This window comes from Electrophorus electricus (genome assembly GCF_013358815.1).
Source record: "Electrophorus electricus isolate fEleEle1 chromosome 5 unlocalized genomic scaffold, fEleEle1.pri SUPER_5_unloc_3, whole genome shotgun sequence".
Lineage (NCBI taxonomy): Eukaryota > Metazoa > Chordata > Actinopteri > Gymnotiformes > Gymnotidae > Electrophorus > Electrophorus electricus.
In genome coordinates, this window is record NW_023336127.1 from 73,286 (window position 1) to 87,500 (window position 14,215).

At 42.2% G+C, this 14,215-nt stretch overlaps 1 protein-coding gene and 1 long non-coding RNA gene across 2 annotated transcripts in view; both read left to right on the forward strand.

Moving 5' to 3' along the window:
* The first annotated feature begins 1,066 nt into the window (after positions 1-1,066).
* Positions 1,067-8,194, forward strand: LOC118240894. Its single transcript, XR_004775691.1, has 3 exons — positions 1,067-1,140; positions 5,963-6,068; positions 8,166-8,194. It is a non-coding gene; the product is annotated as an uncharacterized LOC118240894 (long non-coding RNA).
* A 4,091-nt stretch (positions 8,195-12,285) lies between these two features.
* LOC118240891 (NLR family CARD domain-containing protein 3-like) overlaps positions 12,286-14,215 on the forward strand; it is an 8,593-nt gene continuing 6,663 nt past the window's right edge. The window contains exon 1 of the mRNA XM_035523437.1: positions 12,286-12,398. Within this exon, the coding sequence (XP_035379330.1) occupies positions 12,286-12,398 (113 nt within the window). The remainder of the gene's footprint in view (positions 12,399-14,215) is intronic.

A 14,215-nucleotide genomic window follows, 5' to 3' on the forward strand; every position in this document is an offset into this window, starting at 1 on the left:
ATCCAGCTGTTATTTATTCTTACTGTTGTCTTGTATCTTTATCTCCTCCGCATGGCATTTATTTAATATAAAGTTTAAATGATCAAATGTCATGTAACCAGCAATGCTAATACACATTTACTGCCATTATTTTACTGTTAGACTGTGTTTAATGTGCTCTGTGTTCAGTGTTCTATGTGTGCTCTGTGTTCTGTGTTCCACGTTCTATGTTCTATGTGTTCTCTATGTTCTCTGTGTTCTGTGTGTTCTGTTTTCTATGTGTTCTATGTGTTCTGTGTGTTCTTTGTGTTCTGTGTTCTATGTGTTCTATGTGTTCTGTATTCTGTGTTTATTATACAAAATAATCTGCTTATTTAGGACTCCTAAATTTGTCTTACAATGCAGAATATTATGTATTAATGTTATATGGAGTTATCTAATGTGACTGTATCTAATGTGATTTAATAAGAAGTTTGATTCTCTGAAAAAATCCACACCAAATGTAAAACCTCAAATTGGTAGTTGTTTTGCATGAATTTAAATGTGTTATTATTATTATTATTATTATTATTATTATTATTATTATTATTATTATTATTATTATTATTATTATTAAGTACACCATGTAGTTTTCTGTTGTACCAAATACAGGTAAACTAATAAATTATTTTTCCACAATACTTGAAATAAACATACACACATACACACTCACATGTCATATGCACAACATGCTATGGACGTCCACACACTTACATGTTTATTGTGAGGCTGCTTATCTAAATTACAATCATCTGTAAGTTAGATCTACAAACAAAGTCGTTTGTTAAGTTCCGAAGTGTTCCAACGTGCCGACATAGTGGAGATTTACTCTCAGCGGAGCCGCAAAACAAGTCCGTGTAGGCGGGACTGTGAATCGATTGGCTGTATAGACTGTATAGTGTATGATTGGCTGCAGCAAAATGATGGACAGCTAACTTTGGTTGATGATTGGCTTAACAAAAATGACTGTTATAAGAAATCGGTTGTGTAATCGGCGTCATACGAAAATGATTGACATGTGCTCTACTTACGCCCACTGATGTTCCTGTAGTTCCTCCTTTCTCAAGAAAACGAAAGTATTTTCTGAACTGTCGCGATTACGCGCCTTTAAAATATTTCACGGTAAGTTCATCCTATTTGTTAAAATGCGATGTCGGTGCAGTTTAAACAGCGTGTTTTGTAAGTACATAGTTCTGTGTTTAAATCGTAGGTCCACCCAAACGTGGATTAAATGTAAAGATTAAAGTCCTGGTGAAGTTAACAATACGCATCTAAAATGACGGACACTAAAATGGCCAAGTACGATCGCACAGTTATATTTTTAAATAATATTTAACTGGCTCGGATATACGTTGTCAGTTATTGTAAATCTCGATTTTAAGTCGTAGTTAGTCAGTAATCTTTCCAAATTCTCCCAGTTTAAACTCCTCTGGCCTAAACGTAAAGTTGCTGCTGTAGCGTTTGTTTTTTTACAGTTAGTTTTCTGTTCAGTTTCAGCCATTTTGTAGTGTTGTCCAAATCCTCACTGGACAGTTCAGATTCCCTGTATAGTTCATTATCTGTATTATTAACTATAGTTTGGGATGGGACGGTCAGTACTGACGTTTCTACGCTTGTTTGGAGTTTCTGAAGCGCAGCGTTTTGAAACACTGATCCGAAGTGTGGCTCAAAGCGGCCATGTCACGTGACCACGGCTAAACGAAGCTTGTGTTTCTACAGGTGTCATACAGAACCTGCCGCTCCTGTCTTTGACTGACAGTGTCTGAAACAAACCTGAGCACACATCTGCCTCAGTCACAAACTCTATGAATGCTTATAAGTCAAGAAATCACACCCCAATTTTGAGGGTTTTGTGAGAATAGAGAATTTGAGAGACGGAGAGATTCAGTGTTGTCTAGATAGAAGGTTATTGATAGGACATATTGACTGATAGGCTAGTGAGAGACATCCAGTGAGCAGTAGGTAGGATAGATATAGTGACATTAATATATAGAAAGTGTATGTAGAGAGAGATGCTCTGGATTACTGACAGGAGTGATGTGCTGTACATTCACACATTTATATAATGGTAAAAACACCTGTGCATGCCAGCAACATGTGTTCTATGTGAATTCATCTTTTCCAAGACTGAGGAGGTAATTTGGGAAGAGAAGAAGCCCCAAAACAGCAGAACAACTAATATTTTATAATATAAATAGAATAATAAATATCTAATTTTGAGACATTGTTCCTTTATTTTACTATGAAACCTGTTCCATACAGACAATTCATTAAATCGTTCTGCACTTCATAGATTACAGAGCACATCTGAACCCACAGAACCCAACAGAGTTCATGCAAAGCCACAGGATTCTACAGAGTTCATGTAAACCCACAGAACCCATGTGGTTAATTATCCCAGTAAACATAGTGGCATTTTGTTAATAGATTATCTTTCTAAATGTCATGTCTTATACATGAAACTGAAATGCCAAGAATTTGAAATGCCTTACAGAACACAACAGAAACAGGTTGTTGTATGGTAATTTCTTTTAAATATTTATTGATCATATGTATCAATAACCTGGTATAACCCACCAGAATAATATCTAGGCAAAGTAGTTTAGACATTGTTGTTTCACAGAATAGAATTATCAAGATGTTAGCAAAAGTGGTCATTGTGGAGATCATGTCAGAATGTTTCTGTTCAAAAGGCCCATAAGTGCTGGAAGAATTTTGCGTGAATATTATTTACTTTTGTTGTTCCTTATAATATATTTATCCAATTAAACGTTATGTCATTGGTTAAAGATATTGGTTGATTATCCAGTTAACCTTTGTGTCATTGGCTGAAGATATTAGTCAATTATCCAGTTAAACTTTGTATAATTGGCTAAAACTATCGCGGTGCTGAGGGTTTCCCACACAGTAAAACTCTGTTTGTGTTAAACCCAGAAACTCTGTGTTACTGATAAAATGTAAGTCAGGCATCTTCTTTTTATATTGATATTCTGTGATGAAAAAACAATGTTAGTTCACAGTTATTAACAAGCAGGCACGTTACTCCCTGTGCCTTTCTGTATAGGTTTAGTTTCACTTTCATGTTTTAGTGTATTTATCCTCTGGTAATACTGTGTTTCATATCAGCTGTACATCCTTTGTCTATTAGTCCTTGAGTTTGGGAGGTTGAATCAGTGATTTCAATGTTAGTCATGGCCACTGCATTTCTTTATCAAGTCATTGAGTCAGTTCCAGAGATTTGCCGCTAGATGGGGCCCAAGTACCAGTTATATTGATCGTAGTATAGATATTTCAATCGACTGTAAAAGCTTTTTTTGTGTATTGTGCATGTTGTCATTTACAAACAACATTGATATTTAAAGTAATATCTGTATTTGTGTCTTAGACCAAAGATTGATGACACATATTTGATTTCACAACATATAATATTGGGTAACCTATTCTCTACTTCACAGTTCTGTAACATCAAAGTTCATGCCTGTTATTACACCTTTGATCTCAGTATGGCTTTAAGTGGTCTGGCCAACACACCAGGTTGAACACAGTATAAAGCCAACCAGTGCCAGTCATCCCAGTTCCCTACAGTAGTCTTTACTACACTTTTGAAACCTTGAAACTATTTTCGACACAACTGCTTCAAACATCTCAATATTTCACAAAGTCTCACTTTCCCTCCCCCACCTGTAGTGTACTGTAAATGTGTCATGATTAGTCCCTCCCAGCTTCCCTGTTCCATGTTTTCCGTCTTGTGTATTTTAGTTCCATTCTGTAGTTTCGTTTTCTCGGCCCCTTGTTTGATTTTCCACACCTGTCCCTCGTTTAGTTCATGCATTTAAACCCTGTCTTGTTGCCTTGGTCTTGGTTATATATTGTTTATTTTAATGGTTGTGTTTATTTGAGTGCGTGTGTTAGGCTCATTGTGTTTGATTGGTTTAATGTCTGAATGTTTTTGAGAGCTCATCTCTGTATCCCCATAAGTTTGTACTCCACGTGTCCTAGCCTTCGTGTTTCTTAGCCCTGAGTTTCCCCTGTTTGCTTTTGTGTGTTTTGATTGATCATGTTGGTAATATGACCCTGGACTACACTAACGACTACGATTTTGGATTTGCCCCTAATAAATCTTGCTCTTCTCCGCACATGCGTCCGCCTCCTTACAACTCAATGTTACAAAATGTAGTGAACAGCTGATGTACACTGATTAAGGACAAAGATACCACACCTATAGTGTACTGTAAATGTAGTGAACTACTGATGTACACTGATTAAGGACAAAGTTACCACACCTATAGTGTACTGTAAATGTAGTGAACAGCTGATGTACACTGATTAAGGACAAAGATACCACACCTATAGTGTACTGTAAATGTAGTGAACTACTGATGTACACTGATTAAGGACAAAGATACCACACCTATAGTGTACTGTAAATGTAGTGAACTATTGATGTACACTGATTAAGGACAAAGATACCACACTTATAGTGTACTGTAAATGTAGTGAACTACTGATGTACACTGATTAAGGACAAAGATACCACACCTATAGTGTACTGTAAATGTAGTGAACTACTGATGTATACTGATTAAGGACAAAGATACCACACCTATAGTGTACTGTAAATGTAGTGAACTACTGATGTACACTGATTAAGGACAAAGATACCACACCTATAGTGTACTGTAAATGTAGTGAACTACTGATGTACACTGATTAAGGACAAAGATACCACACCTATAGTGTACTGTAAATGTAATGATCTGATGTACACTGATTAAGGACAAAGATACCACACCTATAGTGTACTGTAAATGTAATGATCTGATGTACACTGATTAAGGACAAAGATACCACACCTATAGTGTACTGTAAATGTAGTGATCTGATGTACACTGATTAAGGACAAAGATACCACCACCTATAGTGTACTGTAAATGTAGTGAACAGGTGATGTACACTGATTAAGGACAAAGTTACCACACCTATAGTGTACTGTAAATGTAGTGAACTACTGATGTACACTGATTAAGGGCAAAGATACCACACCTATAGTGTACTGTAAATGTAGTGAACTACTGATGTACACTGATTAAGGGCAAAGATACCACACCTATAGTGTACTGTAAATGTAGTGAACAGGTGATGTACACTGATTAAGGACAAAGATACCACACCTATAGTGTACTGTAAATGTAGTGAACTACTGATGTACACTGATTAAGGGCAAAGATACCACACCTATAGTGTACTGTAAATGTAGTGAACTACTGATGTACACTGATTAAGGGCAAAGATACCACACCTATAGTGTACTGTAAATGTAGTGAACTGCTGATGTACACTGATTAAGGACAAAGATACCACACCTATAGTGTACTGTAAATGTAGTGAACTACTGATGTACACTGATTAAAGGCATATAACAGACATGTTGACAGGACTTCTACCACTGTTTGCTCACTAAAGTGTCTTACTTCAATGTGTTGTGATTGCAGCACTTAATGTTCCAGATAGTTTCTGTGAGGTCACAGTTTTATATTTCCATCACAGACTAGTGTTGATAGATTCTGTCTGTTGTCTTACTAACGTACCCTACGTTGACCTGTCTGTGTGGGGGAATGTGAGTGAGTGAGTGGACCATTACAGACACAGCCTGGGTTTATATTTGACTTGTTGTCTGTGGTGTGAGAGTGTGTGTGTGTGTGTGTGTGTGTGGTATGTTTGTGTAGTTGCTGAAGGACAGGTGTGATGTGATGTGTGTGTGTGGTATGTGTGTAGTTGCTGAAGGACAGGTGTGATGTGATGTGTGTGTGTGGTATGTGTGTGTAGTTGCTGATGGACAGGTGATTCTAATCAAGTGTGCAGTGAGTGCAGGGGTGCAGTGGGTGTAATTGGTTGTTTTCTAATGCGATTTATTTTATTTATTTTCACTATTCAATATCATCAGGAGGGGGAGCCAGAGAGCAGAAATTCCAGCACTCAGTTGTGTGTCTGTGAAGAGTGATGGAGCCTCCTCTTGTATTCAGCAGTGGACCTGTGACCTCAGTCCTACAGTGAGTGACACATTACACACTCAGATTCTTTCATAAGTGGGGTGGATGTGTTCCTCCCAGTGTGTGAGGGACTGATGTCCCCCCCAATATTACAACAATAATACCCCAGTAAACAATGTCACCATTCTACAGGTCAAACTAATAAGGGGGTTCACCACAGGTGTGTTTTAGTTTTAGGAGAAAAGGAGAAAGAGATTCAGCATCATCTACCCACACACACATTCTCCAACTCTCTCTTACTTGTAATGTGAGGCTCGCAATGCCAGCAAGCTGCCACCAGAGGGAGGCCATGAGCAGGGAGTTAATCAGTGTTCATTGGTCTGATCTCCCACAGGTGCCCCTATATAACTACTTCTAACTACTAACTACTATAACTACTTGTTTGTCTTTTGTTCTGAGTTCATTTCTTGCTGTGTTTGGGGAGAGAAACAGAGTGTCCTGAGTCTACCACACACACGTAGTGGTTAGAGCTGCATCACCACACTAGTGCAGATGCTGGTTTGATCCTCGGACCAGACAAGTCACTTTGTTTTTCATCAGAAGTGGCTGAGGGTTTTCTCACCCTTAAACCAATCCCATCTGTGGCTTTTCATCGCTACCCAGCCACACACACACACACACACACACACTAATCCCTGTCACTCATCCTCAGCCATTCCCCTGCTCTCCATCTCCCACTTATTAGTTAGAAGTTCTAGTTATTCTCCCCTTCACCTGTTGCCACGTCCTCTTCATATTTAAACCAAGTTCTACTATCAGTGCTGTTCTAGTTTCTGTTTGTGTGATTGTGTGTGTGAGGTATGTTTGTGTAGTTGCTGAAGGACAGGTGTGGTGTGTGTGGGGGGTATGTTTTTGTAGTTGCTGAAGGACAGGTGTGTGTGTGTGTGTGTGTGTGTGTGTGGTATGTTTGTGTAGTTGCTGAATGACAGGTGTGGTGTGTGTGTGTGCGTGGTTCGTTTGTGTTGCTGAAGGATAGGTGTGGTGTGTGTGTGTGTGTGTGTGTGTGTGTGTGTGTGTGTGTGTGTGTGGGTGGGTGGTTCGTTTGTCTTGCTGAAGGACAGGTGTGGTGTGTGTGTGTGGACAGGTGTGATGTGTGTGTGTGTGTCTGTGTGTGTGTGGTATGTTTGTGTAGTTGCTGAAGGACAGGTGTGGTATGTGTGTGGGTGTGGGTGTGGGTGTGTGTGTGTGCGCGTGGTATGTTTGTGTTGCTGAAGGACAGGTGTGTATGTAGTTGCTGAACGACAGATGATTCTAATCAACTGTACAGTGAGCGCAGGTACCAGGTGGAGTTATAAGGTGTGGTGTGTGTGTGGGGGGGTATGTTTTTGTAGTTGCTGAAGGACAGGTGTGTGTGTGTGTGTGTGTGTGTGTGTGTGTGTGTGTGTGTGTGTGTGTGGTATGTTTTTTTTAGTTGCTGAAGGACAGGTGTGATGTGTATGTGGTATGTTTGTATTGCTGAAGAACAGGTGTTTGTTTTATTGAAGGAAAGATGTATTATTGTTTGTGTAGTTGCTGAAGGACAGGTGTGGTGTGTGTGTGTGTGTGTGTGGTTCGTTTGTGTTGCTGAAGGATAGGTGTGGTGTGTGTGTGTGTGTGGGTGGGTGGTCCGTTTGTCTTGCTGAAGGACAGGTGTGATGCGTGTGTGTGTGTGTGTGTGGTATGTTTGTATTGCTGAAGAACAGGTGTTTGTGTGTTATTGAAGGAACGATGTAATGTTGCTGAAGGACAGGTGTGGTTTGTGTGTGGGTCTGTGTGGTTCGTTTGTCTTGCTGAAGGACAGGTGTGGTGTGTGTGTGTGTGTGTGTGTGTGTGTGTGCGTTATGTTTGTGTACTTGCTGAAGGACAGGTGTGTGTGTGTGTGGTATGTTTGTGTAGTTGCTGAAGGACAGGTGTGGTGTGTGTGTAGGTGTGTGTGTGTGTGTGCACGTGGTATGTTTGTGTTGCTGAAGGACAGGTGTGTGTGTGTTGCTGAAGGACAGGTGTTTCTAATCAAGTGTCCAGTGAGTGCAGGTACCAGATGGAGTTGAAAGTAAGAATATTGTGGGTGTAATTGGTTGTTCTCTAATGTGATTTATTTTCACTATTCAACATCATCAGGAGGGGGAGTGAGAGAGCAGCAAATCCAGCACCCAGCTGTGTGTCTATGAAGAGTGAATCATCTCCAACACCCAGCTGTGTGTCTATGAAGAGTGACAGGTCCATGGAGCCTCCTCTTAAATTCAGCAGTGGACCTGTGACCTCTGTCCTAAGGTGAGTGACACATTACACACTCAGATTCTTTCATAAGTGGGGTAGATTTGTTCCTCCCAGTGTGTGAGGGAGTGAAGTTCCCCCAATAATACATCAATAATACCCCAGTAAACAATAGCACTATTCTACAGCTCAAACTAATAAGGTGTGTGTGTGTGTGTGTGTGTGTGTGTGTGTGTGTGTGTGTGTGTGTGTGTGTGTGTGTGTGTGTGGTATGTTTCTGTAGTTGCTGAAGGACAGGTGTGATTATGTGTGTGTGTGTGTTGTATGTTCGTCTTGCTGAAGGACAAGTGTGGTGTGTGGGTGTGTGTGGTATGTTTGTGTAGTTGCTGAAGGACAGGTGTGATGTGTGTGGTGTTTGTCTTGCTGAAGGACAGGAGTGGTGTGTGTGTTTGTGTGTGTGTGTGTGTGTGTGTGTGTGTGGTTTGATTGTGTTGTTAGACAGGGGTGTGTATGTGTGTGCGTGGTATGTTTGTGTTGTTGGACAGGTGTGGTGTGTGTGTTCCTGAAGGATGTGTGTGTGTGTGTGTGTGTGTGTGTGTGTGTGTGTGTGTGTGTGTGTGGTATGTTTGTCTTGCTGAAGGACAAGTGTGGTGTGTGTGTGTGTGGTATGTTTGTGTAGTTGCTGAAAGACAAGTGTGATATGTTTGTGTTGCTGAAGGACAGGTGTGATGTGTGTGGTGTTTGTCTTGCTGAAGGACAGGTGTGGTGTGTGTGTGTGTGTGGTGTTTGTCTTGCTGAAGGACAGGTGTGGTGTGTGTGTGTGTGCGGTGTTTGTCTTTCTGAAGGACAAGTGTGGTGTGTGTGTCTGGTATGTTTGTGTAGTTGCTGAAGGACAGGTTTGATTTCTGTGTGTGTGTGGTATGTTTCTGTTGCTGAAGGACAGGTGTGATGTGTGTGTGTGTGTGTGTGTGTTTTATGTTTCTGTAGTTGCTGAAGGACAGGTGTGATTATATGTGTGTGGTGTTTGTCTTGCTGAAGGACAGGTGTGGTGTGTGTGTGTGTGTGTGTGTGTGTGTGTGTGTGGTATGTTTGTGTAGTTGCTGAAGGACAGGTGTGATTGTGTGTGTGTGTGTGTGTGTGGTATGTTTGTTTTGCTGAAGAACAGGTGTTTGTTTTTGAAGGACAGATGTAATGTTTGTGTCGTTGCTGAATGACAGGTGTGGTGTGTGTGTTTGTGTGTGTGTGTGTGTGTGTGTGTGTGTGTGTGGTTCGTTTGTCTTTCTGAAGGACAGGTGTGCTGTGTGTGTGTGTGTGTGTGTGTGTGGTATGTTTGTGTACTTTCTGAAGGACAGGTGTGTGTGTGTGTGTGTGTGTGTGTGTGTGTGTGTGTGTGTGTGTGTGTGTGTGTGTGTGTGTGCGCGTGCATGGTATGTTTGTGTTGCTGAAGGACAGGTGATTCTAATCAAGTGTCCAGTGAGTGCAGGTACCAGGTGGAGTTGATTGGGTAAGAATGTTGTGGGTGTAATTGTTTGTTCTCTAATGTGATTTATTTTCACTATTCAATATCATCAGGAGGAGGAGTGAGAGAGCAGCAAATCCAGCACCCAGCTGTGTGTCTATGAAGAGTGAATCATCTCCAACACCCAGCTGTGTGTCTATGAAGAGTGACAGGTCCATGGAGCCTCCTCTTAAATTCAGCAGTGGACCTGTGACCTCTGTCCTAAGGTGAGTGACACATTACACACTCAGATTCTTTCATAAGTGGGGTAGATTTGTTCCTCCCAGTGTGTGAGGGAGTGAAGTTCCCCCAATAATACATCAATAATACCCCAGTAAACAATAGCACTATTCTACAGCTCAAACTAATAAGGTGTGTGTGTGTGTGTGTGTGTGTGTGTGTGGTATGTTTCTGTAGTTGCTGAAGGACAGGTGTGATTATGTGTGTGTGTGTGTTGTATGTTCGTCTTGCTGAAGGACAAGTGTGGTGTGTGGGTGTGTGTGGTATGTTTGTGTAGTTGCTGAAGGACAGGTGTGATGTGTGTGGTGTTTGTCTTGCTGAAGGACAGGAGTGGTGTGTGTGTTTGTGTGTGTGTGTGTGTGTGTGTGTGTGTGGTTTGATTGTGTTGTTAGACAGGGGTGTGTATGTGTGTGCGTGGTATGTTTGTGTTGTTGGACAGGTGTGGTGTGTGTGTTCCTGAAGGATGTGTGTGTGTGTGTGTGTGTGTGTGTGTGTGTGTGTGTGTGTGTGTGTGTGTGTGTGTGGTATGTTTGTCTTGCTGAAGGACAAGTGTGGTGTGTGTGTGTGTGGTATGTTTGTGTAGTTGCTGAAAGACAAGTGTGATATGTTTGTGTTGCTGAAGGACAGGTGTGATGTGTGTGGTGTTTGTCTTGCTGAAGGACAGGTGTGGTGTGTGTGTGGGTGTGTGTGTGGTGTTTGTCTTGCTGAAGGACAGGTGTGGTGTGTGTGTGTGTGCGGTGTTTGTCTTTCTGAAGGACAAGTGTGGTGTGTGTGTCTGGTATGTTTGTGTAGTTGCTGAAGGACAGGTTTGATTTCTGTGTGTGTGTGGTATGTTTCTGTTGCTGAAGGACAGGTGTGATGTGTGTGTGTGTGTGTGTGTTTTATGTTTCTGTAGTTGCTGAAGGACAGGTGTGATTATATGTGTGTGGTGTTTGTCTTGCTGAAGGACAGGTGTGGTGTGTGTGTGTGTGTGTGTGTGTGTGTGTGTGGTATGTTTGTGTAGTTGCTGAAGGACAGGTGTGATTGTGTGTGTGTGTGTGTGTGGTATGTTTGTTTTGCTGAAGAACAGGTGTTTGTTTTTGAAGGACAGATGTAATGTTTGTGTCGTTGCTGAATGACAGGTGTGGTGTGTGTGTTTGTGTGTGTGTGTGTGTGTGTGTGTGTGTGTGTGTGTGTGGTTCGTTTGTCTTTCTGAAGGACAGGTGTGCTGTGTGTGTGAGTGTGTGTGTGTGTGTGTGGTATGTTTGTGTACTTTCTGAAGGACAGGTGTGTGTGTGTGTGTGTATGTGTGTGTGTGTGTGTGTGTGTGTGTGTGTGTGTGTGTGTGTGTGTGTGTGTGTGTGCGCGCGTGCATGGTATGTTTGTGTTGCTGAAGGACAGGTGATTCTAATCAAGTGTCCAGTGAGTGCAGGTACCAGGTGGAGTTGATTGGGTAAGAATGTTGTGGGTGTAATTGTTTGTTCTCTAATGTGATTTATTTTCACTATTCAATATCATCAGGAGGAGGAGTGAGAGAGCAGCAAATCCAGCACCCAGCTGTGTGTCTATGAAGAGTGAATCATCTCCAACACCCAGCTGTGTGTCTATGAAGAGTGACAGGTCCATGGAGCCTCCTCTTAATTCAGCAGTGGACCTGTGACCTCTGTCCTAAGGTGAGTGACACATTACACACTCAGATTCTTTCATAAGTGGGGTAGATTTGTTCCTCCCAGTGTGTGAGGGAGTGAAGTTCCCCCAATAACACAACAATAATACCCCAGTAAACAATGTCACCTATTCTACAGGCTCAAACTAATAAGAGGGGTTCACCACAGGTGTGTTTGAGTTTTAGGAGAAAAGGAGTGTGGTATGTTTGTGTTGATGACAGACAGGTGTGATGTCTGTGTGTGTGTGTGTGTGTGTGTGTGTGTGTGATATGTTTGTGTTGCTGACGGACAGGTATGATGTGTGTGTCTGTGTGGTATGTTTGTGTAGTTGCTGAAGGGCAGGTGTGTGTGTGCATGTTTGTGTAGTTGCTAAAGGAGAGGTTTGATCCGCATGTTTGTGTCTTTGTGTGTATGTGTGTGTGTGGTATTTTTGTATTGCTGACACAGGTGTGGTGTGTGGTATGTTTGTGTAGTTGCTGAAGGACATGTGTGTGGTTCATTTGTGTTGCTGAAGGACAGGTGTTTCTAATCAAGTGTCCAGTGAGTGCAGGTACCAGGTGGAGTTGATTGGGTAAGAATGTTGTGGGTGTAATTGTTTGTTCCCTAATGTGATTTATTTTCCCTATTCAATATCATCAGGATGGGGAGTGAGAGAGCAGTAAATCCAGCACCCAGCTGTGTGTCTATGAAGAGTGACAGGTCCATGGAGCCTCCTCCTCTATTCAGCAGTGAACCTGTGACCTCAGTCCTACGGTGAGTGACACATTACACACTCAGATTCTTTCATAAGTGGGGTAGATGTGTTCCTCCCAGTGTGTGAGGGAGTGAAGTTCCCCCAATATTACAACAATAATACCCCAGTAAACAATGTCACCATTCTACAGGTCAAACTAATAAGAGGGGTTCACCACAGGTGTGTTTTAGTTTTAGGAGAAAAGGAGGAAGAAATTCAGCATCATCTACCCACACACACATTCTCCAACTATCTCTTACTTGTAACTGATGGCTCGCAATGCCAGCAAGCTGCCACCAGAGGGAGGCCATGAGCTGGGAGTTAATCAGTGCTCATTAGTCTGATCTCTCACAGATGCCCCACCCCTATATAACTACTTCACTAAGGACTCTATGAAGCCTTGGTGTGTGGGTATTTTTTCAAGTAGAAAGTTCCCAACAAGAGTCTCCTGTCATCTTTCTTCATTCATGTCTGTGTTGTCTTGTTTCTTCTGGGCAGAGTCCCTCTCCATCAGTTGTTTATTAGGAGGAGAAATGTCCTGTAGCAGGAGGTGTCCCTGTGTGTTTGTTGTCTGTCTTAGTTGTTTGTCTTTTGTTCTGTGTTCATTTCCTGCTGTGTTTCTGGAGAGAAACAGAGTGTCCTGAGTCTACCACACACACGTAGTGGTTAGAGCTGCATCATCACACTAGTGCAGACGCTGGTTTGACCCCCAGACCAAACAAGTCACTTTGTTTTTCATCAGAAGTGGCTGAGGGTTTTCTGGCCCTTAAACATCCCTTCACTGCTGAACTCTTTTGTTTGTTTGTATTATTAAACAGTAAAAACACTCACTATGTCTCCACTAAGCACTTCACTCCCATCACTCCTCTTCACTCCCATCACTCCTTCACTCCTTCTTCCCAGTAGTGTAGGGGGTAGAACAGTGTGGTCTTGCTCACCCACTCCTTCACTCCCACCACTCCCTTCACTCCATCACTCCCATCACTCCCTTCACTCCTTCACTCCCACCACTCCCATCACTCCCTTCACTCCCACCACTCCCCTTCACTCCCACCACTCCCCTTCACTCCCATCACTCCCCTTCACTCCTTCACTCCCTTCACTCCTTCTTCCCAGTAGTGTAGGGGGTAGAACAGTGTGGTCTTGCTCACCCACTCCTTCAGGTCAAACCCTCTCAGTTGTTGGTTTCCTGTTCAGTTGCTTTACCTCTTTTGTCCCCTTCCCTGTTTCACCTCATATGTGTTTGGGTCCATCTAGGAGGTCCTGCTTACCTGAACAGGTGGGACAGTCCAGTTCTGTGATACTGACACTATAGTAAAGCAATAGTGGTGGTTCTGGTCTCATTAGTTTTAGAAACTGTTACATGCAGGTGGATGAGACGTCAGGATACAATTGCTGAGGACATTTATTAGACCACAGGAATCACTGTCATAACAGGAAGAACCGCACAGGACACAGACTGACTGGGGTAATAAAGAACCGCACAGGACACAGACAGACTGGGGTAATAAAGAACCACACAGGAGACAGACAGACTGGGGTAATAAAGAACCACACAGGACACAGACAGACTGGGGTAATAAAGAACCGCACAGGACACAGACAGACTGGGGTAATAAAGAACCACACAGGACACAGACAGACTGGGGTAATAAAGAACCACACAGGAGACAGACAGACTGGTGTAATAAAGAACCGCACAGGACACAGACAGACTGGGGTAATAAAGAACCACACAGGACACAGACAGACTGGGGTAATAAAGAACCGCACAGGACACAGACAGACTGGGGTAATAAAGAACCGCACAGGACACAGACAGACTGGGGTAATAAAG